This window comes from Gossypium hirsutum, chromosome D11 (assembly GCF_007990345.1).
Source record: "Gossypium hirsutum isolate 1008001.06 chromosome D11, Gossypium_hirsutum_v2.1, whole genome shotgun sequence".
NCBI classification, from domain to species: domain Eukaryota; kingdom Viridiplantae; phylum Streptophyta; class Magnoliopsida; order Malvales; family Malvaceae; genus Gossypium; species Gossypium hirsutum.
The window spans coordinates 63,865,015-63,888,438 of record NC_053447.1 but is presented as its reverse complement, the minus strand read 5'-3'; the positions used below and the strand labels follow the sequence as shown (position 1 = coordinate 63,888,438).

General features: G+C 34.3%; 3 protein-coding genes and 1 long non-coding RNA gene across 7 annotated transcripts; all 4 read left to right on the top strand.

Moving 5' to 3' along the window:
- The first annotated feature begins 874 nt into the window (after positions 1 to 874).
- LOC107929781 (uncharacterized) lies at positions 875 to 8,510 on the top strand. 4 transcript variants are annotated; one of them, XR_005920768.1, is made up of 9 exons: positions 876 to 1,073; positions 1,182 to 1,353; positions 1,428 to 2,143; positions 2,253 to 2,368; positions 4,171 to 5,697; positions 5,892 to 6,058; positions 7,607 to 7,768; positions 7,881 to 8,014; positions 8,253 to 8,510. It is a non-coding gene; the product is annotated as an uncharacterized lncRNA (long non-coding RNA). The 4 variants fall into 4 exon arrangements; XR_005920769.1 differs by having other exon boundaries at positions 875 to 1,353; positions 1,404 to 2,143; XR_005920767.1 differs by having other exon boundaries at positions 876 to 1,353; positions 8,250 to 8,510.
- Positions 8,511 to 11,717: 3,207 nt separating this feature from the next.
- LOC107929777 (G-type lectin S-receptor-like serine/threonine-protein kinase At4g27290) lies at positions 11,718 to 15,082 on the top strand. The gene is made up of 7 exons (XM_016861279.2): positions 11,718 to 13,037; positions 13,200 to 13,319; positions 13,400 to 13,545; positions 13,671 to 13,881; positions 13,989 to 14,226; positions 14,314 to 14,464; positions 14,547 to 15,082. The coding sequence occupies exons 1-7, from the start codon at positions 11,786 to 11,788 to the stop codon at positions 14,853 to 14,855; spliced, it is 2,427 nt and encodes an 808-aa protein (XP_016716768.2). The 5' UTR covers positions 11,718 to 11,785; the 3' UTR covers positions 14,856 to 15,082.
- A 2,641-nt stretch (positions 15,083 to 17,723) lies between these two features.
- Positions 17,724 to 21,010, top strand: LOC107929701 (probable disease resistance protein At4g27220). The gene is made up of 2 exons (XM_041104833.1): positions 17,724 to 17,893; positions 18,037 to 21,010. The coding sequence occupies exon 2, from the start codon at positions 18,056 to 18,058 to the stop codon at positions 21,008 to 21,010; it is 2,955 nt and encodes a 984-aa protein (XP_040960767.1). The 5' UTR covers positions 17,724 to 17,893; positions 18,037 to 18,055.
- Positions 21,011 to 21,108: 98 nt separating this feature from the next.
- Positions 21,109 to 23,221, top strand: LOC107929702 (multiple organellar RNA editing factor 9, chloroplastic). The gene is made up of 5 exons (XM_016861212.2): positions 21,109 to 21,485; positions 22,141 to 22,238; positions 22,330 to 22,395; positions 22,501 to 22,677; positions 22,893 to 23,221. Exons 1-4 carry the CDS (start codon positions 21,145 to 21,147, stop codon positions 22,671 to 22,673), a joined length of 678 nt encoding a protein of 225 aa, XP_016716701.2. The 5' UTR covers positions 21,109 to 21,144; the 3' UTR covers positions 22,674 to 22,677; positions 22,893 to 23,221.
- The last annotated feature ends 203 nt before the right edge of the window (positions 23,222 to 23,424 follow it).

Sequence of the window (23,424 nt, the reverse complement as noted above, 5' to 3'; positions counted from 1 at the left end):
ATGTTGGCAATACATGGAATATATGAATTATATACTCATGATTTGAGTATGGTATGAAATGATGTATTCATGAATTGAGTATTGCATGACTGATGCCATTGTACGAATAAATATGGTTTGATATGTGAATAACCATTTATATATATTGTTTAATAAATGAAAAATGATAGTTATGATACTAGACATTAATATGTCCTTATAATTTAATTGTGCCTATTATATTATCTTGTCTTTAAATATTTGGATTATAGAAATACCACTGAGTTTTTACTCAGCGTACGGTTTTGTTTTTCGTGCGCAGATTAGGTACACTGATTTTGAAGAGTTGTAACTGAGGTTGTGAGTATCCATCTCATCACATATCTAAGTGCCAAGAGGGTATGTTTCAAATTTTTGAATAGAATGGCATGTACTTAGGAAGATCAAGTGTGTTCCAAGTAGTAGGGACTAAAATATAAGTTATAATTTTTTTTAATGTTCAAATATATTAGTGATTAGCCAAAATCACTTTGCCACCAAATGTAATATTCCTATATCAGGTTCCTTGGGTCGAACCGAGTATAGGGGTGTTACAAGATGTGACTATCTATCTTGGGTAGTTATGTCTCAATGAAGAGACATGAGACCTTCTATAAATAGGAGTGAACTTTCATTTGTATGACACCCAAAAACATAAAAACAAAATTTTTTTATTAAAAATATTGGGTTTTATTAAAAACATAAATCCAACAAAGTCCAAAAAACTATCAAAGCCCAATCCAAAAACAAAAAGGCTAAAACAGTACCGCAAAAGAAAATGAACATAAACGAAGCGTCAAAACCGAAAAACCAAAAACAAATAAAGCAATAACAACCCAGCCTCATGAGCTGTCATCTTCTAGAGAAATCTAAAAATATCTGAACCTCAACAAACCAGCTCTAAGATAAGACAAACTGATGGAATTCTAATTGTTTCAAATTTGTTCTCTCAAAACTACACATCTATTTTGAAACTTGACCAAATACAAGCTTCATCTCCATCCACGATCAATTTCCAATTCTGTGATTTCCTGACCAAAAACTTCATTAACAAGGTGCGCATTTCTCCCCACTTTTAAACCTTCAGTTTCCAAACAATGAGCAAATTCGTTTGCTAGTCGTCTTGCATATTGAAACTTACAACCATTAAAGCCCTCACTCAGATTTTTAACATCATGAATGTAAAGTCCTATTGCTGATTTGTCCCTCTCGTATTTTGAGCTTTCTTGATCACCATCAAAGAATCCCATTCAATCTCAACATGCATAATCCCCAAATCTCTACCCGCAATAACTGCCTGCACACAAGCAATGGCCTCTACTACAAAAACTGAAGGTATATTCTCGTGAATCATTGTCTTAGAAGCCAATATATCTCCTTTAAAGTTTCTGAACATGACTCCTGAGCAGGATCTATTTTCCTTGGTATCAAAAGCGACATCAAAATTAATTTTATAGAAACCTAACTGCGGGGGTCTCCATCTATCAGAATCCAGGCTCAAGGCAAGATTCTTCCTATTAAGCTCACTAATTCATGAATATACTGTTTAATGAACTTTGCTGTCTCTACTCTAGATTTCTTTCTTCCTTTATGAATCTATTGATTTCTACCGGGCTAAATAACATAAATGGCATAAACAAATATTCGGCAAACATCCACCCTACTGTTTAACAAAACCCAAGTAAACCAATCCATAAACTCAAATTGTAACAATTCTTGTGACCAGACATAATCTAAATTTTTCCATATCTCTTTTGTAATAGAACAATCATAAAAAATGTGTTCCCTTGTTTCCAACCTTTGCATACATCTTGGGTAGACAGCCTCAGTAGTCAATCTTTTTGTTCGAAGATTCACTAAAGTAGGAAGATAACTAAATGTAGTTTTCCAAGCTGTAATTTTTATTTTAAAAGGAAGATTTAGGTTCCAAAGTTTCTTGTAACATGTTGTATTGTCAATTGGGTTGTAATTATTTGGGTTATTGAAATTACCTTGTAAAAGTAACTTATAGACACTGCACACCGTGAACTCACCCATCAACTCACCCCTCCACACCATAAAATCATCATAAGGAAATTTGGCTAAAGGTATTCGCAAGATCTTCCGTGCATCACTATCAGCAAAGGTACTAAGAACCAGTCCAACTCTCTATGATCTAGTATCACTATCAATTAGATCCGTAACCCTCATAATATTTGGCTTGCTAACAGTTTGTTTTATCTTGATACCCTCAGCTTTCGGAACCCAAACATCATCCTCAATTTTGATGTCTTTGCCAGTCCCCACCTCTAACAAAGTCCAGACAATAGAAGACCTCTCGTAGCCCATATACTTTTCCAAGTATATGAAGGTATATTTCCTAACTCTGAATTTAAGAAATCAAAATTTGGATGGTATTTAGCTTTCAAAGTTCGGGCTAAAAGAGAATTAGGATTAACAAGTAATCTCTAACCTTGCTTCGCAAGTAGGGCCAAATTAAATTTTGCTAAACAACGATAACCGATACCACCACTCTCTTTCAACTTGTAAAGTTTCTTCCATTCACACCAGTGAATACCACGACTCCCATGACCTTTTTGCCACTAGAAGTTTCCCAATATTTTCTCCATCTCCCCATAAATAGATTTCGGTAATAGGAAGCATGTCATCGTATAAGTCGGTATCGCCTGTAGCATAGCTTTTATGAAAACCTCTTTCCCCCTTGCAATAGAAAATGAGTACTCTAATTGTCAATCTTCATTTTGATACGGTCCTTTAAATGTTGAAAAGCCAAACGTCTATCTCTACCCATCATATTTGGCAAACCCAAATATTTTTTAGAATTATTTGATCGTTGAACCCCCATCCTGTCAGAAATGGCAATTCAAACATTCTCTAAAGTATTTGAGCTAAAAAACACTGTCGACTTTCCATAGTTAACGTATTGACCTGAATAGACATTGTACTCTTTCAAAATATTTCCAAAGGTATCAGTACCCCTATCAGTCGCCTCCCCGAACAAAATACAATCATTAGCACACTACACCAAAACAGGCTTTTAGCGGCGTTTTTAGTGGCATTTGGATAAAAAATACCGCTAAAAATCAAGCATTAGCGGCGCTTTTAAAAAATGCCACTAAAGATCGAGTATTAGTGGCACTTTTTAAAAAACGCCGCTAAAAATGAGCATTAGCGGCGTTTTTGAAGAAGCGCCGCTAATGCTCTTTAGCGGCATTTTTAAAGAATCGTCGCTAATGCTCAGGGTTTTAGCGGCGTTTTTGAAGAAGCGCCGCTAATGCTCAGGGCTTTAGCGGCGTTTTTGAAGAAGCGACGCTAATGCTCAGGGCTTTAGCGGCGTTTTTGAAGAAGCGCCGCTAATGCTCAGGGCTTTAGCGGCGTTTTTGAAGAAGCGCCGCTAATGCTCAGGGCTTTAGCGGCATTTTTTAAGAAGCGTCGCTAATGCTCAGATTTATCATATTAAATAATTTTTTGGGTTTTTTTAAAGTTTTTTGAGTATATTACTGAGTGTTTTTTAATTTACATCTTAAATAATTTTTTATATAATTGTAAAAGAGATTTATTACTGTAGTTTAAGGTTTTTGGTTTAGGGTATATGGATTAGAGTTTAAGGTATAGGAGTTACTATTTTAAGGTTTTTGCAGATTTTTGTTAGTGGTTTGGATCCTAGTATTTCTAGATATTTTGTTGTTGGTGGTTAGAGATTTTTGTTACTTGATAGAAATGTGTTTAACTCTGGATATTTTCATCATTTCAGGTAAGAATGATAGATTTTTATTATGGTCTGATTATGTTTTTAGTCACTCTGTTATCATTTGATTTTAATTTAGTATAATTTGGTTTCTTTAATTTTATAATATTGATGTGAATTTAAAAAAAAAGTAGATAGGTGAATTTATTATTCGTTAGGATTGATTGGAATTTTAGGTGTTCATTTGTAAAAGTTTCATAACTTGTGTGTTCTGTTGTTTTAGAAACTGAATATGACCCATGGTTTTGCTTGGCACTTTTCCATTTTAAATTATCTTTAACACCTTACTATTTTCTTCTTCCTATGGATACCATTACAGCTTGCAGTTGAATGTTTCTTTTAGGTATTTTTGCCTCCAATTCGCCTTCTGTTAATTTGTTGATTGAATTTTTTTAAATTATTAGGTTTGGACATTGGTGCTAGGGAGAAGCAAGGAAATCCTAAAGTTGATGATGGATTCAAGGCTCCAAAAGAAAAAATCACTTGCATTGCGGCATCTGTTGATGTGGATGAGGAGTTTGAATCTTCTGGAGTTGAAGAAACTAGGAGTAGTACTGTTACAACTAGGAGTTTGAATCTTTTGAAATATTTTTAAAATTAAGGAACTATACTAAATACGGTCACAAAACTTATGGAGGACAGTTATAAGGGTTGGGGTTTAAGGGTTAGGGGATAGGGGTTAAGGGTTTACGGTTTATGTTTTACGATTTAGGATTTAGCGAATAGAGATTAGGGGTTTAGGGTTTACATTAATTAGTGTTTTTTAATTTATATATTAAATAATTTATTACATAATTGTAAAAGAGATAATATTAATTTTAATATATTAAAATTATGATTATAGTTTAAATTATTTAAGAGCTTAATAGATAAACTTTATATATATTAGCTGGTTTAGGACTTAAGGTTTACTTGAGATTTGTTAAATGATAAAAATTTATACAATTAATTAATGCTTTTATATTTAAAAATATTTAATCTAAACCATTTGATATATTTAAATATTAGATTTAACAAAAAAATTGAGAAATAAAAAAAAGTAACAGATTGATATGGATAGGTAACTATATATTTTGGATAGGACCATAACAAATAAAAATGAAATACAAATCATTTCACATAGCATAATAGTTATATTTTAGTTAGGAATAAATATCTCTAATAAAATGGAGATTAAATCGGAAAAGAATAATATAAAATCGTGATTAACATTGGATAATTTTAACTTAATAATTAATTGCATCCATTTAATTATTTGTTTTCTTATTAAAATATACGATATTTATTTTGAGAGTAATTGATTTTTTTATAAAAATCTAATTTATAAAAAATAGTAATAATAAATGTTTTATAAAATTACTTAACTAAAAAAATTTAATAGACAAAATATAAGATTTTTTAGCAGAGCAAAACGACATCGTTTTGTTTTGTAGCGTTTTTATTAAAAACGCCGCAATAGATAAGCAATAGCGGCGTTTTTGTGAAAAACACCGCGAAAAGTAATTAAAATCCCGCTCACTCCCAAAAATTAATTTTTGGTTACCCGCTCATTACTCCCTCTTCTTCTCATCTCAGTCGTGCGCCCTAAATCCCCAAAGAAAAGTTCGTTTTTCTTCAGCTGAAATCCCCCAAATTTCCCATTTCCAACAACACCAGTCAATACACCTACACCAATCACACTTTTTTTTCCTTTTCATTTCACTGCACTGAATTCACTCACCATAGCTACTCCTTTTCTCTCGATCTGTTAGGGGTTCTTTCAATTTTAGGCTTTCAATACAGTTTCCTTTTAATTTTACTGGTGATTTCTATAGTGACTAAAACCCTAGATGAGAAGAAATCGGAGGAAGAGGAGTTGAAAGATAAAGGAAACGAAGAGGGGAGTAAGGTTGTTCGCTGAAATAAACAGATAAAAAAAAAGGTTGAAGAAGGTGAAGAATCTTTGTTTCAGTTTCTTTTTCTGACTTTGGTTTAAAAAAATCTTTTTTCTTCTTCTTCTTTTTTTGTCGTGTAAATACCAGTATTGCCATAAATCATGTTTGTTTGCAAATTTGTAATATGACTTTAGGGACTGTTAATGTTATGTAAATTCTTATCCAATACCTTTTCTTGGGTAATGTTTTAGGGTTTATTAAATTCCTGGGGCCTTACTATATGCTGCTTATTACAAAACGAAGACAGATTGGAGCACTTTTCAGACACAAATGTATATGCAGTTTCGAAAAGTGAGATGATTCCCCTCCCAAATTCATCTGTTAACCCAAGCATTGCGGACTTTAGGAAAGAGAACAGGTCTTCTTCTATTCTGTTAAAGAACTTCGTCTACTGCTAGATTTGATTTCATTCTTCTAATATAGCATGCTGTGATTTTACTTATGTTTTATGCTTGAGACCAAGGCCTCCTGTCTACCCGCTTTTCCTTGATTAGCAGGGGCAGAACAAGAGAGTAATTCTGGTTAGTTGCGTTCGCATGCTAGAATTTGTTCCAGTTATTTAGTGAAGCACTCTTTTTTTGTGATGTAATAATATGAAAACACCTTAATGTCTTCTAGTATAGCATGTTATAATCCGTGTGCTTGAGATCAAGACTCTTCTCTTCCTGCATTATCTTGATTAGCAGATGCCAAACATTACAGTGAATTTGGTTTAATTGCATGCTAGAATTCCTTCCAGTTATTTAGTTAAGCACTCCTTTCTTGCGATGTAATAATATGAAAATGTAGTTTGAATTTTGATTGCCACCACAACCTTAATGTCTACAAGAACTGAATTTGAGTAAAGAGCTTAAAGCAGGAGGAGCAGGAAATGGGTTTATAGATAGGAGCAAAGTGAGGATTTTGCTATGTGATAATGATACCAAGAGCTGTGAGGAAGTTTTTTCACTTCTTTTGAAATGTTCTTATCAGGGTAACTGAGCTTTTATTAATATGTATACTTTTTTCCTCATATCTTATTGAGTGTAGAATATGTTTATTTATTTATGCTGATTTTATTGTTGTTGTTCTTGTTCATTATTGGGTATTTGCAGTCAAATTTTATGTTTTGTATCTGTTGAGTTTTTTTGTTAAATTTTTTGTTTTTGTTTTGTTTTGTTTGAATTGTGTGATTTAAATGGTTGTTGAAGTGCAACTGATGGTACTAGTTGAATTTTCATTTAGGAATCTGAAGGTTAAAGTACAGTTGAAAATATGCTATTATAGTCTGGAAAAAAATAAATGATATGTAAAAGAAGTTGATTCTGTCAGCTGTAAATGATTATTTGTGTGTATATATATTATTCTCTTCTATAAGTTCATTATGTTATTTTCTGATTATGCTACTTTTGCTTACTGAATCTAGTCTTTTGTTTCGACTTGCTTTGCTCCACGGGAGCTTAATTTGAGAAACTTGATAAAAAGGATATTTGGGGTATACGTTTAACATCCTTATCCGGTTGTCTTCTAGTTCCTTGCTCTCATGCTTTGCCTCGTAAATAAACAACGGTGGGCTGTGAGAATTTTTTGTAGAGTGTTGATAAGAAAAGAAAGAAGGATAAGAAATGAATTCACTTGCCAGCAATCATCAGTTAATGAGAAGTTGGGAAGTGTTATGTGTGTTTGGTATAGGGCCATGTTATATCATAAAGCCTTACTTATAGATAATAAGAGTAGAAGTAGACTGAAATTCACATGGATGACATTTAGGTAGCTTCAATATTTTCGAGTAACCCAACTACTTCTCTTACTTCGATGATTGTATATTGCATTTAGGAGTGCATAATAGTTTTATGACACTTCTCATATGTTAATTTTGTGAAGTGATGTGTCAGCTTTATGATTCCGTGTTACTTTTTATTCACAGTGACTACACTAAAGTCTGCTAGACAGGTCATTGATGCACTGAATGCTGAGGGACCTGACATTGATATAATACTTACTGAAGTCGACCTCCCAATGACAAAAGGAATGAAGTTGCTAAAGTATATTATGCGGAATAATGAACTACGGCGCATTCCTGATATTAGTAAGTTTGTCTTGTACCTTTCTTCAGACGTCGAACTTTCATCATAGTGAATTTTCCTTCTAGTGTTCATGGTCTAATCATTTATGTACATTTCTTTCTTCTCTATGACAAGTGATGTCGGCCCAGGATGAGGTCTCTATTGTTGTTAAGTGCCTGAGGCTTGGTGCTGCTGACTATCTTGTCAAGCCTTTACGAACCAATGAATTGTTGAACTTGTGGACACACATGTGGAGAAGGCGATGTGAGGTTTGTTGCCCTTCTTTTTTCTTTCCTTTGTTCTTCTATAATAAAAATTAGATCCATGGCACTTAATAGTCATGAGAGTAACATTGAACATACTCATCTCAGACATGTCAATTCATACCCATATTTGACATGTCTTTATACTGACACCTAACACTCATACCTAAGTCCGACTAACATGGTTCTTTTCTTTTTCAAGTTCTAAATTGTTTAACAATAGGTTCTTTGTTTTCTTAAGCAGGGATGATGAAGATGATTCTGTTGCCAAGATGAAGGCAGCTGAGGAAGCCTTGGAAGCAAAACAAGAAGTAACAAATAGCTTGTCTGCTACCTGTTCTTTTTTTTTTATAATGTTTTATAATTTTGTGACAAATTGTTCTTGGTACTCTGCAGATATTTATGCAAAATTACCCTATGATTCTATTGTATTTATACTGCATGGTTGCACCATGTATTTCTTAACTAGTTTAATAAATTTTATGTGTGGTGTTTAATTTTTCGTTATTGTCTGTGGAACTTGCAGCAAAAACCTACATTTGAGTTATCTTTCCATTGATTATTTTAGTTTTGATTCTAAATATTTATTTTTACTTTAATATTTACGAAAACTTGAGTTCTAATTTTTAGATTTTAATTGTGTTATTAATTTATTATTTTAAATTCTAAAACTAAATTCATTAATTTTTATATTTATTTTTAAAGTTTAAATTTTCATAGCAAATTTAATTTAAATAATATTTTTTATTTATCCTTAAAAAGTATATTTAAATTTCAAATTTTAAAAATAAAACATAATAAATATTTATTATAAAAATAAATATTATTTGATTAAAATAATTTTTTTAAAGATTATGTTTTTAGCGGCGTTTTTGCTAGAAGCGTCGCTAAAGGTTTGTTCTTTAGCGGCGCTTGTGGGAAAAGCGCCGCTAAAGGTTTTAGCGGCGTTTGTGGTAAAAGCGCCGCTAGAGGTCATGGTCTTTAGCGGCGTTTTTTAAAGAAAACACCGCTAAAGTTAGCGACACGTTCTTTAGCGGCGTTTTTTCTGGCGCTTCTCAAAGCGCCGCTAAAGGCCTAAAAAAACGCCGCTAAAAACCCGTTTTGGTGTAGTGGCAAAAAGAAGAAGAGAATCTGAAGCCCTCTTCTACTCACCCTAACCCCTCTTAGATTCCCTTCCTCGCATGCAAGCCTCATAAAAGTTGAAAGCCCCTCACTGCAAATAAGAAACAGAAAAGGGCTTAAAGGGTCTCCTTGGCACAAACCTCTCTTCGGGATAAAATGCTTCCCCGCGATACCGTTTAGAACGTCCAAATACGAAACAGTGCTAATACATTGCATGATGAAACTAACCTACGAGGACTAAGGCAAGCACACCTATCGAACAATGGTATAGTTATGATGAGTAAGGAATATCGTATCCAGGATGACTAAAAGTACTAGTAATTATCATTTTTCTATTATTTAGCCGACAAATTGGAGTGATTGTTTTTAATCTAAAATTACTAAACTAATCTAACTAAGAACGCAACAGAGAATGAAATAGGAAAATAATCGAAGATAATCAATGAGATAGACAATACCCAAGAAAGAATCCACCTAGACTTCACCTATTATTATGAATCTGAATTAAAGGATTTATTCACTTGCATCTTGATTCGTATAAATCCTTAAATTATGTTAATATCTTTTTTGAGAGTAAGAACAACTGACTCTAAGTTGATTAATTGAAATCTCTTTCTAATTAAAACCCCTATTGTCGCATTAACTCGATCTATCGATTCCCCTATTAGATTTGACTCAAATCTGGCAAATTTATGTCGTCCTATTTCTAGGATTGCATGCAACTCCACTCAATTTTACTAGATATACTCTTAAACAGGGACTTTTGCTCCACTGAAATAAGCACATTAAACATGAATTAAGATCGCAGAAATATTAAAATAAGAAATAAGTATACATAATTGAGAACAAGAATCAAATATTTATCATGTACATCAGAAATCAAATAATAAGATTCATCATAGGGTTCATCTTCCCTATGTATGTAGGGAATTTAGTTCATAATCCTGAATAGAAACATCTCAAAGTTAGGATAACCACAAGACATAAAGAAACTCAATAAAACTTCAAAAGAAATTAAATGGAGATCTTCGATCTTGAGGGAGATTCGCTTCCTAGTTGATTCTGATGGCGCTCTTCGAGTGTTTTCTTTGGTCTTCTCTGATTGCCCCCTTAAGTCTTCTTCTAATTGGTATTTATAGACTTTAGAATGCTCAGAAAGCCTAAAAAAGGGGTTTTTCGGCGTATTTGGGAAGCATGTTGCGAAATTGACACTGGCTGGCACATAGGCATGTGGTCTGCCCGTTTAGGAATGCCCAGACTGTGTGGATCCTGAAAACATCTATTTTTTCCGATTTCGGTTCGTTTTTCGCTCCTTTCGCTCCCAAATGCTCTCCTAAGCATAGAAACATGAATTTAAAGGATTAAGAGCACCGAATTCACTAATTTGCATATTTAATCATCCAAAAACACATTAAAAATGGAATTAAAATATGTTACTTGTATAGCTTATCATATAATCTTAAACTTAGTTTAAAAAGCAAGCTTCATGTTTAAGGGGCCCTTGGATACCATTTCCTCTCTTGCACTTCTCTAAAAACAGTGTTTAATATTGCAGGTGTGGTATCCATTTGTGACCCTTTTTAAAGCTTTAAAGACTTGAAAGATTAAAAAAATGGAAAATTGTTTTGAATGGCGATAAACTCAGCAATTGTCTACTTCCTCTGACTTTTATTGCATTTCATGTTTGAATTGTCAGATGAGAATAACAAACTCGAAAATTAAATTTCCGTTGCTGACAATAGTGAACCATTGATAGGAATTATATATATATATACATAGGTTGACCAATGGAATGGAAATTTATATGATTTTATGTATAAATTACTAAATTTTATAAATTTTTAAAAAAATACAGGTACAAATACTAATCTTAAAAAAAGACATTGATGGTCAAGGTTTGAACAAATATATTTGATACAAAGTATTCCGCGTAAATAGCTAGTAATGTCAAAACGTCATTTTCCAAATGCCTGAGGGAGAAGGAAACTATGTGTGATAGAATATTCCTTGCAAACTATAATTTATTATGGCTTTGAATCCAAAGTCTTATTTAACATTCTAAGAGATACAAATATCATGTGTCAAATGTTCATATAATTTCAAGCCACGGTAATTTTACTGGCCATCTTACTTGGATTAGAGGTTGAATGTCCATATTTTATTTTTTACAGTTTTTTTTTCATATTTAAGATTTTATGTTGATATAAATATTGAACATAAATTCCTTTTTTAAAAAAAAAAAGATACCCTGTTTAAATTTGTTGTTAACTAGTGTGGTTCAATATACATAAAATAATAAGTGTTTTCATTTTCGTCTAAAAATATTTTGCTTAAATTAAGTTATTAATAAAGAAAATATTTTTATTTATTTTAATAAATTTAAAGACAAAGTTGATAATTAAGTTAAATGTTAAAACAAGTTTTAAAAAATATATATATTTTAAAAAGTTTACAAGTTTCCCGGTAATTAAAAGTTAAAAGTTGGAAGAAGAAAAAGGAAAATTCGATTTCTTCATTTTATGTTAATTGGTATGGTACATGGAGTCTATGCTTCAACTTCTAAAGTCAATTGTAGCCTTTTTCTACACGCCAATCAATTGCAATATATGTAGGCTAGTAGAGAGAACCTGTTTAGGAGAACACTGGAGTTTTAACATGGAGACGGCTCCTGTATTCACTTTGATCTGCTTTGTAGTACTAGTTTTTTCACACTTGGAATTGTCAGAGGAAGCAGATGTTTTAGGTGTAGAAGGATCTATTAGTGATGGTGAGACACTGATTTCATCATTAGAAACCTTTGAACTAGGCTTCTTCTCACCAGGAAAATCAAGAAACAGGTACTTGGGAATATGGTACAAGAACAGCCCTGGAGCAGTTGTTTGGGTTGCAAACGGGAACAACCCCATTGCTGAACGGAAAGGGGTTTTAACTTTAAGTGAAACTGGAAATCTTGTCCTTTTCAACCAGACAAATAGTGTTATCTGGTCATCCAATGTGTCTGGGACAGTACAAGATCCTGTGGCACGGCTCTTAGATACTGGAAACCTTGTTCTCAAGGACAACAAAAGCATGCCAGAAAGCTATTTGTGGCAAAGCTTTGATCACCCATCAGACACACTCTTGCCAGGCATGAAAATTGGATGGAACTTAAAGACAGGTGAGGAAAGATATTTAACATCATGGAAAAGCGCCGATGATCCATCTCCCGGAAACTTAACTTACAGGCTTGACAAAAATGGGTTGCCTCAGTTATTCATTGATAGAGGATCGGTGAAAATATACCGTACAGGACCATGGAATGGAATTGGGTTTGGAGCCGTTCCTGCAGTTCAAAGTTTAGTCTTCAAACCAATTGTCATCTCTAATGAGAATGAGGTATATCATACTTATGAAGCTGCCAGTGAGGCGATTACCATGCGATTATGGTTGAACCAGTCTGGTTATGTACAGCGTCTTATATTGAACCAGCGAAGCAGTTGGGATGTTTTATACTCAGCTCCATTTGATAAATGTGGGAGCTATGGATCCTGTGGTGTTAACAGTATATGCAGCAGTAGGAGAGCAGATGCTTGTGAGTGTATAAAAGGGTTCATATCAAAATCACAAGAGTCTAAGAACTGTGTAAGAGAATCATCACTGGACTGTCAGAAGGGAGAAGGCTTTACAAGGCTTGTCGGGGTTAAAGTGCCGGATTTGTTGAAATTTCAGTTGAATGAGAGCTTGAACCCTACCAGATGTGAGGCTGAATGCTTGAAGGACTGCTCTTGTACAGCTTATGCTAATATGAATGTAAGTGAGGGCCGCACGGGCTGTTTGATGTGGTTTGGTGACCTCTTTGATATTACTGAAGTTGCAGACATGTACCGAGGAGAAGATGTCTTTGTAAGACTCTCAGCTTCAGGTCTAGGTATGCACACTTGCTATGCGTGTTATGCATTTTTTCTGGAAGAACTCATGTTTGACAGATATTTGGAATAGAGTAATTCAATATCTTGTCTATATTCATCATAATTGTTTTTCAAAACAAATGCATGGTTAATAACTATTTTCTTAACACTGTCTTTTCTAGGATTAACCAATGAGTCAAAGAAAAAGAACAGAGTGGCTATCATACTCGTGTCAATCATTTCAAGTGCAATCGTTTTGGGCCTAATATCCTTCATAATTTGGAAGAAATCAAAGAAAAGAGGTAAGGACACTCATCCAAGCTTGCTCATTTTCTTCAAACAGATTTCTGGTATTTAAGAGATATAACACATTGAATTACAGATGTAGTGCTTCATTCAACAAGAATGGAAGGTGAGGAAGATGAAAGAGAAGTTCCCTTGTTCGCCTTCTCTACCATAGAAATTGCCACCAAATATTTCTCTTTTGGCAATGTAATTGGAGAGGGTGGCTTTGGTCCTGTTTACAAGGTAACCAGATATGGTATATGTTACGTTACCACAATTTGACTGTGGCAGCATTCGTTTGTCATGATGCAACTGAAAACATGTCCATGTCTGCAATTATTATACCAATCTTGTTCGACATTATGCAGGGCAATCTCCCAACAGGACAGGAAATAGCAGTAAAGAGGCTGTCAAAAGATTCATGCCAGGGTGTGGAGCAATTCAGGAATGAAGTAGTTTTGATAGCCAAACTTCAGCATAGGAATCTTGTTGGACTGCTTGGTTGTTGCATTCAAGGAGATGAAAGGATGTTAATCTATGAGTTTATGCCCAACAAAAGCTTGGATTACTTCATCTTTGGTTTGATATTTTCATCCATTTATCAGTTTGAATTAATAGATTATTCTTTACTATAATATCAATATTCAAGACATCATTTTGAGATTCACAAGGCATTATTTGTGCAGATCATAAAAGTAGAGCACTTTTATCATGGAAAAACAGGGTTGATATTGTTCTAGGAATAGCAAGAGGGCTACTCTATCTCCACCAAGACTCTAAACTTCAAATTATTCATAGGGATCTCAAAGCAAGCAATATTTTACTAGACAGCAACTTGATCCCTAAAATTTCAGATTTTGGGTTAGCAAGAATTTTTGGTGGTAATGATGAGGAAACAAAAACAACTAGAGTTGTTGGAACATTGTAAGCTACCATTACTGATCTATTAGTTAACTCAGGCCTCATTTATATAGAAAAAGACTTCATTTCATACAAAACGCTTTAATGCAGTGGTTACATGGCTCCTGAGTATGCGAATGATGGAACATTTTCAGCCAAATCCGATGTTTTCAGCTTCGGTGTGCTTTTGCTAGAGATAATAAGTGGTAAAAAGAATAAAGGGTACAATCATCCCGATCATCAACACAATCTTCTAGGCCACGTAAGTCATAACAATGGAATCTCTTTTCGATTTAAATTATGGTCGCAGATGTATGTTCAGTCATGTACCATTTTCTTTGTAGGCCTGGTTGCTTTGGAATGAAGACAGAGGTTTGGAAGTGATGGACAGAATCCTAGAAGAAACATGTGTTAGGTCTGAAGTGCTTCGGTTTATCCATGTTGGTTTATTGTGTGTTCAAGAATGCCCAGAAGACAGGCCACCAATGTCATCTGTTCTTCTCAAACTCACAAATGAAGAAGCAACTTTGCCTCAACCTAAACGACCTGGTTTCTTCATACAAAGGGAACCCTTCAACAATTTTAGTGCTATCAAAATGGATACAGCATTTACCGGAAAAGAACTTACCATATCCATGCTTCAAGGTAGATAGAACTTTCCTGCTATGGTGGATTTATGTTTGAACATTTTCAAAAGTAAAATAATGTAATTTGCATGTTCTAGGTGAAAGAGTTGTGTCTCTTAATTACGTATATGATCAGTTCTAAACACACATACAATCGTGTAATGAATTGACCGGTTCAAATTCATACATTGAAATGAATTTGTCAATTACCTTGCCTCTGAATCATAAGCATTACAAGAGCAGTTGTTTTTGTACATGTACTTGCACTCTTCAAGGTTCAAACTGTAACTAAACCAGGATCGTCGAGAATCCGGTAATTTCACCTTGGAGTACTTTAGAAATCCATCATTAGAACAGATTAATGGAGTGTTTCCAACACATCCACTTGACCAAAGTTTTCTAACCCATGGGTTTGGAGATTTTGGCTGAAATCCTTTCAAACAACTGCATACAGGGTAGTAAGTAAAGGTGAAGATACCATATGGACCACAAAGTACATAATTGTCACAGTTATCCATTTGTACCACTGCATAAGCTTCCCAACTTTGTTTTCTGTCAATCCAAACAAGGTGCCAAAGTTCATTATCAGTAAACACAATCCTTGAAGGAATTGAGCTATTAAGAAGCTTGGAGCTGTAATATATCTCCCTTTTGTTCAACACGAATCTAAATGTGTATATACCATTCGGTTTTAAACAAGTTATGCCGCTGAACTGCACACCGTTCCAAGGAGCAAGGTGGTATCGAATGGTTGAGCCTTCTTTGGTAATGATCTCTGGGAATCCATCAAGTTGCAGCTCAAATATGAAATTGCCATGAGAAGGGTCATTAGGGGTTTTTCAGGATGACAGATATCGGTTAAGTACGGTTCTTAAGTCCCTTCCGAGCTTCATTTCTGGCAGGAATGTATCACCTGGATAATCAAAGCTCTGCCATAAGAAGTTCCCAGGATTCTATTCATTTTTCTTTCACAACAAGATTCCCTGAATCCAGAAGCTGGGCAACTGGACTATGAACACCATGTGTGGATGAGTTTGAAGACCGGACAATGGTACATTCATGGCCTGTAAGGACTAGGATCCCTTGATTGGCAACTTGTAGAACACCTGATGTATCGTTGAGGGGCAAATTCAGGTAACATAGAACTAATAAAACTATTATTTCTTTCCCTTAATTTCAAAACAGAAAAAAACTATTTGTTTCCCTTCACATTGGGTTTCAGCTTTGCTTGTCATGCTCAAGAAACAAAGCTATGTTGCTGCGACTATTCATTTTTCTTAGAAGTATGTTTGTCCGGAACCTATGTCCAACATAGTTATTCAGATATGATCCTTCAAGAATTCTCTAAAAATATTCATGTTGACACATACTCATATTCAACACTCACATTCAAATCCAAGTAACATAAAAGTAAAATACGGTTATCCTTGACTGCCAAAGAAAATGAGCAACAATCAAAAGACATTAGCCCCCCAAACAGCAAACGTAACAACATGGCAATCATCTAGCCTTTACTTTTGTGATGGTGCAAACATTAGATGAAATAGGTTTGCTATGTCTTGGCGAGTTACCAGGTTCAATCAGATCCCTTTCAATGAAAAAAACAGGTTTTTTTAGGACGAGGCAATGGGCCTTGAGTTTCCAACATCACTTTTTAGACAATGTTTGGTATGTCTTGAGTTCTCAACAGGTTATTCTTGTATCTAAGGGGCTGCCCAGGTCCAGATTTATTGGTTTTTGAATTTGACAATTAAATTTATTTTAATAATTAAACTTAAAAAATATATTTAAAAATTTGATGATGTGGTATAATTTTAATACCGCATCATCACCTATAAAAAAAAGTGAATTTGCCGACATGGTATAATTTTAAGTGTCGCACCACCAAACTTTGATATTTTTTTCAGGTGTAAAAACTAAAATGGAAGTTTGTGTACCAAAGTGCTAAAAAATGTACATGTACCATAGTGAATCTAATCGCCAAGTTCAGAGGAAAAAATTACATTAACCCCATTTTTTACAAGAGATTATAATATAAATAGTGAAATAAATTACAGATATGATAATTTTAGACCCGTTGAATCTATCGCTTAAAATTAATTACATAAACCACAAATTTAAGCTAAAGTTATTCATGTATCGAACCACAATCGAGGTTCAAAAAAACCTCAAGCCTAGAACTATTTTGGGCCAACTTGGCCCATAAACTTGTTTAATTGTTCAATTTAATATTTTTCATATATTTAAATTAAATTTAAACCCGTATGAAACATGAAAATATTTATCTAAGTTCAACCTATGTTGAGCTCAACGAACTACCTAACCCTTAGACAACTCTCTCCATATATATTTTTCTATATATATATATATTTTTCTAGATGTTTTTATATTTTTTTAGTATTTGGAATTCTTTTTTCTTCTACTTAAAGACAAGAAAAAGCAAAATGTATTCAAGGAATAGAGGTATTAATGGGCCTGGTCAAGCTCGGACTTTTAATGTTCAAGCTTGAGTCTAATATATATTTTAAACAGGTTTAATATTTTACTCAATTCTATTTTTTGGGTCTAAAATTTTTGTTCAAATTTTTTTAAATTTCGAACCAATCTTTAGAATTGGAGGGATAAACTAAGCCATTAACAATTCTATCAAAAAACCATAATAGAAGGTATGGGCAAAATTCAAAGTTCTCCTTCGAAATGTGTAGAAGAAAAACATCTATGTCCATCACTTGTGTTGTTGAAGCCTAAGATCCTGTTATTATGTGCTGTCAAAAACCATAACATTCAAATCTATAAAATATTTGTTTATTGTTTAGATTCCTGAACTACTTATTTTATCTTATGTAGATGCCATATCATATGAAAAATAATAATAATATACAAGCTGGATGGTGCCTTGAACTTACTCTCTAGTTTCGTTTACTTTGAAACAACAACATCATTGACTTTGATCTCTTTCATGGTTGTTTTCATTCATAATAATCATTCTCAGATTTGCCTTCATTAATTCCCAGATTCAACCAAGTTCTTCAGAAATATCAGAGCTTACTGCAATAATCCACCAGGTAAAAACTATCTAAAACTCTGCATATATATGATAGTTTCATGTCATCTTTAATCCTCAGTCATGGCATAGTTTCATATCATTCTGAATGATCATGAAAGTTTGTATCTTTTGATTCAACAAATTATATAGTTTGCATTACAGGCAGTGATTAATTCTATACATGGAGCTAATAGGAACAGCAATTGGATTCATGAAGTGTTTAGGGGTTCCTACATGCAGATACTTGGATAATTACCGAAAACTTGAAGAAAAAATGAATGATCTAAGATTGAGATTGGATGACTTGAATGTTCGAAAGCAAGATATAGAATCGGAAAACGAATCGGAGATCCGTGGCGGGAAAATGGTCAAGAAAGAAGTAGAGAAATGGCTAGACAATGTAGAGAAAATGAATGCCGAAATCGAGAAGATCGAACAGAAGCTGGTCGTTGTTTCTTGCTTCTCGCGTGCTCGATTAGGCAAACTTGTTCGGAAGAAGATCGAAGAAGTGAAGGAAATTCATCGACAAGGCTGTTTTTCAGATGGTTTGGCGGTTGATAGGCCACCAGCCAAAGGAGTGACATTGTTAACATCAGATTTAGAAGGTGAAACTAATGTAAACAATCAAATATGGCAGCTCTTGATGGATGATGATCAAGTTAGAATGATTGGAGTTTGCGGGATGGGCGGTATCGGGAAAACTACGATCATGAAGCATATCAACAATCAATTGTTGAAGGAAGATCAATTTCGTAAAGTCATTTGGGTTACTGTATCGAAAGAAATGAATGTTTCCAAAATACAAGAAGGCATTGCTCGTTGTCTCAAGCATTCTCTTCCGGAAGACGAACTCGAACGGGCAACAACATTGAACCATGCTTTGGAAAGAACAAGTTATGTGTTGATCTTAGATGATGTTTGGGAATGGTTTTCTTTATCGAAAATCGGAATCCCTGATCCGAAACCTGATGAGCAGAGGAAAGTGAAAGTAGTGCTTACTAGCAGATCAAAAGAAGTGTGCATATCTATGGGGTGCAAGGTGGTCCAAGTGAAACCTCTTTCAAAACAAGAGTCCATGAATTTATTCTTAAACCATGTTGAGCTTGGGCATAGTGTTGTACAAGATCCAGAGTTGAAAAAAATTGTGAACTCCATTGTTAAGAAATGTGGAGGTTTACCACTTGCCATTGTTACAATAGCTGGTAGCATGAAAGGGGTATATGATATCCATGAGTGGAGGAATGCACTAAATGAGTTATGTCAACATGTGAAAAGTGTGAAACAATGGGATAATGAAGTTTTCAAGTGCTTGATGTTTAGTTATAACCGTTTGGCTGATTCAGAAATCCAGAATTGTTTCGTATATTGCTCATTGTATCCTGAAGATTTCCCGATTAAAAGAAGGGAGTTGATCGAGAAATGGATCGATGAGGGGTTCATTAATGGAAATACTAGGCAGGCAATGTATGACAGAGGCCATAGTATTCTAAACAAGCTCGAAAACAATAGCCTGTTGGAGCGGACTCGAAGTTTAGGCTATGAGTTAAGTGTTAAGATGCACGACGTCATAAGGGACATGGCATTGTTGATCAAAGACCATTCTCGATTCTATGTGAAAGCTGGCTTGCAGTTGAAGGAACTACCAGATGAACGCGAATGGGCGACAGGGACTTTTGACAAGGTTTCCTTGATGAATAATTCAATATTAGAAATCCCTTCTCACATTTCACCTAAATGTCATAATCTATCAACCTTGTTATTGCAACAACGTAATCTGGTATTCAGAAGGGTTCTAGAAACTGGTTTCAAAACGATTCCGGGAACTTTCTTTGAGCACATGAATGGACTAAAGGTTCTTGATCTTTCCTATACCAACATCACGAATCTGCCCGATTCCATTTCTAACCTGGGAAATCTTAATTCCCTGGTACTCCGATGTTGTTACAAGTTAAGACATCTGCCTTCTTTAGCAGGGCTTAAAGCACTGAAAAAGTTGGATCTTTATAACACAACCATTGATAAGATCCCTCCTCAAATGGAAACGTTAGAAAATATAACGTATCTTGCTCTACAAGCAGAGGGTTTAAAGGAGCTACCGACCGGAACTCTACCAATGTTTTCTCGTCTCCAATACCTGGCAACAATGCTACAGCTAAAAGGAGAAGAAGTAGGCAAATTAAGCAAGCTTGAATTTCTTTCATGCATATTTCTTGATATGGAAGAATTCAAGAAATATAATTCTACGAGCGGAACCAAATGGCCTCAAAACTATATTTGCTCTGTGGGATCGTCTTTGTCTAGAAATGGTTCGTTATTTGGGGTGGAAGACAAGTTTGAGAAACCTGAGGAGCATAACACTTTATACTTTGTTAATTGTGATCTAGAAGAAGCAGACTTTGCAATGCTTCCAATGGACCTCAATTATTTTCATGTTGAGAAGTGTGATGATCTCAAATGCTTAAGCGACGGAACGTCTTTGTTCCATGGAGTAACACTTTGTCACATTTGGGAGTGTCAAGGGATCGAGTGCGTGATCGATTTGTCGTCATCGCCTTCCTATTCATTCAAGAACATCGAGAGGCTAGTCCTTGGAAAACTATGCAACTTGCTTGAACTTGTAAGAGTAGGACCAACATTTGAATCTCCATGTCCTGTCATCTTTTCTCGTCTTACAATGATTTCCTTGGAAAAATGTTCAAGGATGAAGAAGTTGTTTTCGGTTGAAATGTGGCAAGGCCTCCAAAACTTGGAGGATTTGAGGGTTGAAGATTGCCAAGAAATGGAAAAAATCATAGACGACAATGGAACAAGAAACGGTTCCGAGACTACATCACTTGTTCTCCCAAAACTAAGGGAACTGTCCTTATACAGCTTACCAAGACTGAAAACTATTTGTGGTAATGGTGTGATGATTCCCACAAATTTTCTTCGATATCTTCGAATAACAGAATGTCCTGAACTAAAAAGGATCCCTTTGTTACTTCCCCAGCTTGAAAATGGGGAACCTTCAATTCCTACATTTTTGAAACGAATCTGTGTAAAGCCAAGAGAATGGTGGGAATCCATTGAATGGGATGATCCTAATGCTATGAATGTCGACCTTTCAGCCTTTGTTTCTCATGTTGAATATTTCTAGAATCAATTTTGGACTTTTAGCCCAACTCAGAACTCAAAGTTTTCATTTCTAAGCCCAATAACAAATGCTTAAAATATCGAAACATCCTCAGAAATATCACAATCTAATCTCTTCTTCTCCTTCTGATACTTCCAATGGCGACTTTGTTAAACCCTTCTTCTCTTCTTCTACCTTCAAAACCCTTTCTTCCAACTCGTTTCCTGCTCACTGCACACCCTGTTATCCGAGTGAACTCACTGATTCATCATCTCCCTTCATCGTCGACTAGTCGTCGTCGTGTTATCAAAGCTGCAGCACTGGACAGTGACTATTCATCTAAGAGACGCAGCAGCAATGAGACCAGGGAAACGATAACGTTACCTGGTTGTGATTATAACCATTGGCTCATTGTTATGGAGTTCCCTAAAGACCCAGCTCCTACAAGAGAACAAATGATTGAGACTTATCTCAACACTCTTGCTACTGTCCTTGGCAGGTGAGACTTTTTTTTCTTCCTGGTTTCATGTTTTAAGTTGAAAAAAACTGAAAAATATGAAATTTTGGTTGGCTGTGAAGTAATTAAGAGTTCCTCTTTGGGTTTCATGTTTTATTTTCTGGGTTTGTTTTTTCTTGTTGGGAAATCTCAAATTTGATGAGATTTTTTGTGGGTTTTAAGAGTTCTGTTTTCCCTTTATGTATCTGTTTGTTTCCCAGGAAATGTTTAAATAATGGGGTAGCTAGTTTGTTTCCATTGGTTTTTTATTGAAACATAGAAAGGGAATTCCTTTGTTAATTGTATTAAGGTGAGGGGTTTATTATTATAATAATGTATCTTATTGTTTTAGCTTGAAGATTATGAACAAAGATGGAGCCTTGAATTGAATGAAAGAAATAAGATTGAAGAATGCATTACTCATAAATGTTCTGAATCATCATAATTAGTAGTTGCCACTGAAGTTAGAAAGCATAATGAAGAGGAAAAGAATTTGCAATTCATCTTGTTATAATGAGTTTCAGACAACATTATAACAGTTCCTCCTTAGAAATTAAGGCTACTTATGACAAAATCTTTGTCTTAGGACTGTATGTATATCTAGCAACTGTAATGAAGAAATCTCTTATATGATCTCTTTTTTTTCTCTTTATTACAGCATGGAAGAAGCAAAGAAGAACATGTATGCTTTTAGCACTACAACCTATACAGGTTTCCAGTGTACTGTATCAGAAGAAACCTCCGAAAAGTTCAAGGGTAATGTCTTATGCATATTCAGACATGGTCCATGAACCCTCCAAATACATGGAACATAAGTTTAGTATTATGTTGTTTGTTTTGGGTGTAGGATTGCCTGGAGTACTTTGGGTGCTGCCTGATTCCTACATAGATGTCAAAAATAAAGATTATGGAGGTTGGTTGGTCTAGTTAACTTCGGTCATGCAAAGAAAGTTTTGGTTTCACCAGATAGCTAGATTATGGTCATGTAATATAATAAGGTTTTTGTGTAATTTTTTAGGTGATAAATATATCAATGGGGAAATTATACCCTGCAAATACCCTACTTATCAACCAAAGCAAAGAAAAGAATCAAAATCTGTGAACAAAAGATATGAGAGACGAAAAGATGGTCCTCCTGCTGGACAGTTCAGACCAAAGCAATCAGCAAGTCAATCGGAATCATCATCTTGATGAGGTACTTTCGACTCTTCATTTTTCATAAAATATTTGTGTCCAAACATGAATATACCCATATTAGACATTTATTCGCATTTCACACTTACATTCGAATCCGTAAAACATTTTTCTATGCTCCTCTTAGTAATGTTGGGTCTTAAAGTCTCATTTTCATCATCAACCTTTCTTTTTTCTTTTGTTGACGGTTCATGTTCATGAATGGATGCTGGACAGGGCAAAGCAGATATCAATGTCATTATGCATGTATGGGGAACTCATTGTTGGAGGGTTACTAAATATTTGTTGTATAAATGCTTGTCTGTTTAGGACTTTGTAGTAGTTTTATTGTCACAGAAATATATTAGTGTTATTCAGAAAAAAACATTGTTATAAGTTCAATGTGTTGTGTTCATTACCTTTGATCTCAAATCGGATTTATCGATGTTGTTAAGGAGTTAGCCTAGGCATTGCGACTTTGATTAAGTTGGTGCAATTATTCGTGAAATTTTAATTTTGATTCAATTGTACATGTTTGAATAAATAAATAAATTTATTTATTTTTATATTAGATTAAGATAATTATTTGTGTATGTAATATATCAGTGAAATTTGTGTTAATTCGATAATATTGTTAGTGATTTGTGAAAATGAAATGAATTTGAGATTTTATGTATAGAATCGCACAGAATCAAAGTTTATATATGATATTACACATTAAATCGAAGTTCATATATAATTTTAATATTTTTTTTCTTATTTATTAGTT